This window comes from Natator depressus, chromosome 19, assembly GCF_965152275.1.
Source record: "Natator depressus isolate rNatDep1 chromosome 19, rNatDep2.hap1, whole genome shotgun sequence".
NCBI classification, from domain to species: Eukaryota; Metazoa; Chordata; order Testudines; family Cheloniidae; genus Natator; species Natator depressus.
In genome coordinates this window covers 34,797-40,207 of record NC_134252.1, presented here as the reverse complement: position 1 = coordinate 40,207, position 5,411 = coordinate 34,797, and the positions used below count along the sequence as shown (strand labels likewise).

The window sequence follows — 5,411 nt, the reverse complement described above, 5'->3', positions numbered from 1 at the left end:
AAATCCTGGATGTGAAAACAACACCCATATTTTATTGTTGGGTCTTTCAACAATTTCTGTTGCATTCTGCCATATTCTGCAAATTCTTAAGTTTTAATGTTAGCTAAATTTCATGTTTGTTTTCCAATTGAAAAGATACTGTGTGCAGCCATTAATGTGTGACACATCCTTACAGTAAACTGTCTCCAAACAGAAGCAGCAGAATATAAACTCCTTGACAGACTTCTGCACAATTCAGTGAACTGAGATATGAACTTCAAAGCCCAATCATAACCATTTAAAAAATAACATTATTGCTACTTATGTATTATTTATACAGTGCAAAAGGAGTGCATTAAGCATAGGCATTTCTTCTTTTAAAAATCAGAAAATTAAATGCAAAACACATACATTATTGCAAATATAAGTATTCCCAATTAAAAGTTTAAAAGTCAGAAAATGCAAAAGTTAAGATTACTACATGATTGTTAATGGAACATATTGGTAAGGTAGTCATTTAGCAATATCAATAGAATAACATACAACTATGTATTTACCTCAGATGCTAAACTGATAGACACCAAAGAAAAAACTAAGTTAGATAGATTTAACAAGATACACAAGAATAGTAAATACTTCAGCATGTGCAACATGCCTAATGCTAAAAGAAAAATTACTTTTCAATTTCCTAGCTTTTGTTTTTTTGTTCTTGTTTTAACCTTGATGTTGCACTATCAGTTATGCAAATATTGCTTGAAACTGTGAATTTAACTCAGGGGAGGCACAGAAGAGAGCATGTATGGCCTGTTCTAGGGGTGTGTGAGCAGAGCAGTCACTGTGGGCACCAATTTTCCAGGGAGCTGTGTCACCACTTGGCTTTTCTGGTTTTGGGGTTTTTTTTGTTTTGCTTTGCCTTTTTTGGGGGGTGGGGAGACTCCAATGCATAGGCAGACAGGGTGCTGAAAACATTTTCCACCCTGGCCAGCAAAACAGCTAGGGCTGCTCCCTGGGAGCATGCAGGCTACGTCGCATAGTGCTCACTTCTCCCCATCCTCACATAAACCCTTTTATATTTCACAGGTGCTTCATGGAATTTGGGCTCCACAGATCTAGAGAGGAGGCAGTAGAGGTCCATTCTTTTCAGTATGTTCCCCCTAAAACAAAAACAAAAACAAAACAAAACACAACACATGTTCCCCATCCTTGATGTGGAACCCCCACTAACATGCTTTTCAGAGGCAACTGCAGCAAGCGAATCCCTGTCAGCACAGTCCCCCTGGCATGGAGCTATGTGGGAGTGAGGGTGAAAAAAGGCAATGAAGAGGCACAAAGCCTCCACACAAAGATGGCTCCCGTCTCCATCACTTCTCCTCCCCCCCCCCCCGCCCCCCACCAAAAAGTCAGTTCAGATTGCAGTGATCCGTAGATTTTTGAGGCTGAACTTGGATGGACTTCATACAGGAATTACTGGGTTGAATTAAAAGTGACTGACATCTGTTTGCTTTAGAAACAGGAAAGATAATGGGGATATCTGCTCTATTAGATTTTAAGTCATCTTTTTATTAAGAGGAAGTAGAATCAATTTCTCATTTCAAGAGTTCTTAACTACTGCACAAGGGCACATAGTTCTTTGCATTACCTCAGTGAAAGAGCTGGTGAAAGTTGATTAACTTAACTACAATTACAAATAGGTATAATTCATGCGACGGTGTCCAATAATTTCCCTCAGTACTCATGCATGTAACATATAGGTAAGGTAACAAACACTTAGATCTGAAGATCGGTGGGGGCACGCCTGCTGCTGGCATTACTTGCCAATGACATTCGCCGAGAGGGAGAGAAAGCCTGAGGACTTTCACAATTTCTGCTCTGTTTGGATTCTGAGCTCGACTCGCTTAGAGAATCAGGAGTGTCTGGTCTGCCAATTTTTCTTAGGTCAGTCTTGGAAAGGCCTGGGGCTCTGCTTCCACTGAAGTTGTCTTGTCCTCGGTTGCTGCTCGTTGAAGGAGAATCGGTTGGAGACCCTTCACTCTCAACTACTGTAGAGCAGTTCCATGGGGAACTGACTCCCCGTAGCTTTCGAGCACAGTTATTTGAAATAGGGGAAGTCATATCACGTTGCAATGAACTTCCAGGTGGCAGTTCAGCCAGGCTTCCCAAGCACAGACCGGAAGCAGCAACTAGATTAGAATGCATGCCACTGAGGCAATGTTTCTTTTCATCTTGCTGTTGACTACCGTTAATTTCTGTCCCAAATACCTTGCTTAAGCCTTCATTATTATTTGAGCTGGTATTTCGAGGATGATGGTCCAAAGTATTAGTAGTTTGCGTCTCATCTGGCAATTTACTTTCCTTTTCATCATGGAGGCGATTATTGCTATTTTCAGTATGGTTGTTTTTAACAGATTGGAATGCAGAAGATGAATTTAGATCATGGCCTGCCATGTAAGTTTGTTTTTCCATTAACATGGTATAACTACTAGGGACAGAAGGGAGAGTTCTTTGTGGAGTTGCGGATGTTCCCATACAAGGGTGGGGTATTACAGAGTTTTTCTTGGATTTACTTACATAGAAATCATCAAAGTCATCCCTGTTTTTATCAGGCCCACAAAGTCCCTTTTTAATTTTTTTGATCCCTAGATGGACAATTTCTAAGATGTTTAAAAACAATGATACAATTGCTATTGACTGCATAAATAATATGAACACTGTCTTTTCTGTTGGTCTTGATATAAAACAGTCAACTATGTTTGGACATGGCTCTCTCAGACATTTATAAAGAGGATTGAGCTGGAAACCATACAGAAGATATTGGCCAATCATAAATGCAACTTCAACTGCAGACCTAGTAAAAATATGTATCACATAAGTGCAGAGCAAGGAGCCTCTCAGGGGTGCTTTGTTGAGCTTTCTTTGCTCCAGTTGCCGGAGTTCTCGCTCCAGTCTTTTCCGATCTTCAGTCATTTCTAGTTCGACTCCTTCAAGTTCCATTCTTACTTGTGCCTTCTTCTTTTGTCTCTCTTTTTCTAAGGCTCTTAGTCTGTATAAAGCATGGCCCATATAGACCAAGGAAGGTGAAGATACAAATATAACTTGCAAGACCCAATATCTTATGAGAGAGATAGGAAAGGCCTGGTCATAGCAAACATTTCTGCAGCCAGGTTGCTCTGTATTGCATATGAATTCTGACTGCTCATCATTCCAGACATCTTCAGCTGCCACACCGAGGACAAGCATTCGAAATATGAATAGGATAGTTAACCAGACCTTTCCAATAATAGTGGAATGAATGTGGACCTCTTCCAAGATGCCTCCAAGAAAATTCCAGTCTCCCATGGTTACTCTGCCATCTTAGCACTAAAAGCCATGAAAGATAAACATAAGATATTGTCACAGTTTCAGCCCTTCTATACTATATTAAACAAAAGCTGACACTGATTCTCTCACATTCAAAACATAATAACCTAGCTCATAAAGAACACCACTCTTTCATTAAAGGCCTGAGATTTTAATATCTCAGGTACAACATGAATACAGTGATGTTTTCTAGCTTTTTTTCTTCAAATTAAAAATAAAAATTACCTTAGTAGGGACCAAACCTTACATGGTACTAAGCATCCTCAATTTCCATTAAAGTCAATGGAAGTTTAGGTGCTTGGCCCTTTGCAGAATTGGGTCCTTACTGATGTTATTAAAGTCCAGTAAATATGCCTTTAATAATTAGTTGATATCTAAAGTAAGTATAGAAAAAATCTCAAATCTACATAAATTGTATACTGGGGAATGTTACTTCTGAACAGGGAAATCAGAAAAGCTACGAAGAGGGTTGAAAGCCACAAAATCAGGAGGCTTTTATCTGGTATAAATAAAGGTCAAACATAGTATACTGGATTTAAAAGAAACCTGCAGTGATTAGTTTTCAGAGTAGCAGCCGTGTTAGTCTGTATCCGCAAAAAGAAAAGGAGTACTTGTGGTACCTTAGAGACTAACAAATTTATTTGAGCATAAGCTTTCGTGAGCTACATATCACTTCGTCGGATACAGTGATTACTTATACTTCCTTTGATTAGTTATAGTTCCCTTGATAGTTAATAAAACATTATTATTTAGTGAATACGTTTAATGGATTTTTCAGAACAGTTTTTAGAAATATCTATCACTATCCCATTAGGTTGATAGCTGAGAATGGATTTTTTTTATTTTTTATTTTTAATTATGCTTCTCAGCAGTAGCTTCACCCTCAAGAAGCCTGGAATAGAATGGATTGCTTTCTTCTCTTCACATACCAGAGCTATTATTTTGTAAAAGTCATTTGACCTGAAGAAGAGCTCTGGGTGGCTCAAAAGCTTGTCTCTCTCACTAGAAGAAGTTGGTCCAATAAAAGATGTTACCTCTCTCATTTCAACCATTGCCATTTATGGTGAAAGGTACATCACTCATGTAAAGCCTAAACAAATAGGATTTACAAAGGGATTTGCACAAGCGACCTACAGAGATTTGGGGGGGCCTGATGGTCTCACCCATGCCCTTCCTTCATCTCATTAGGAACCATCTCCCACATGCTCTGTGGAGATAGCCACTGTGTCACACTGCTCCATTGCATTCAAAGGACTGTGGAACCCTTTTATGACCTCTCTGTGGTCTGTCATCCTACACCATAGTTGTGCCAGAGCAGTATCACCGTGGCTTGGATTGTGCACTCTTGTGAAGGCTACCAGACTTTCCTTCTGTATGAGTAAATAGGTGAAGACATTTTCAGGTCCTGGTTTTCAGAATTGTTGAGCACCAACAACTGCAGTTGAAGTCAGTGGGAGTTGCAGTTTTTCAAGTACATAAGAAAATCAGGCCCCCACTGACTGTCTCAGACAGTGAAGGTTTATCATGCTCACTATCTATAATACTTCTTTCAGGCCACAAAACAATTCAGTAGCTTGAGTTCTGAAATATGTTAAAATTAAAAAAAAATCAGACTTTTTGAACACACAGTTGTGAGCTCACAATATAATCAGTGAATAAGTGGCACATAATGAGAACTGTAGTCATGGTTTATTAAAATAAATATTTTAAGTAAAAATACACTGTGAAAAATTGCCAGCATTTGCCTAAATGTTTATAGTAAAATAAAATTTAAAGCTGGTAATATTTCCATTAAATCACAAGACTTGCACCTACTACAGAGAGGTGTTTTTGCTGCTTTCTGTTTTACAGTGAAATATCATGAAAATACCTGATAGTATTATTTATAATTTTTAACATATTTATTGAATATTATGCAATATGTTGACAAAGAAACTGTTTTACTATGTTTTTGTAGCAATAAAAGATAAGCAATTATGCTGACAGCATTAATTTAAAATGTGCTGCATGTATAATTTAATAGGCTCCTGTTATACTAAAAACACTTGTAGTAACATTGATGCAGGAGACTTTTT

At 38.3% G+C, this 5,411-nt stretch overlaps 1 protein-coding gene across 1 annotated transcript; it reads right to left on the bottom strand.

Moving 5' to 3' along the window:
• Positions 1–1,520: 1,520 nt before the first annotated feature.
• Positions 1,521–3,329, bottom strand: GJA9 (gap junction protein alpha 9). The gene has a single exon (XM_074934281.1). It carries the CDS (start codon positions 3,313–3,315, stop codon positions 1,747–1,749), a length of 1,569 nt encoding a protein of 522 aa, XP_074790382.1. The 5' UTR covers positions 3,316–3,329; the 3' UTR covers positions 1,521–1,746.
• Between the last annotated feature and the right edge of the window lie 2,082 nt (positions 3,330–5,411).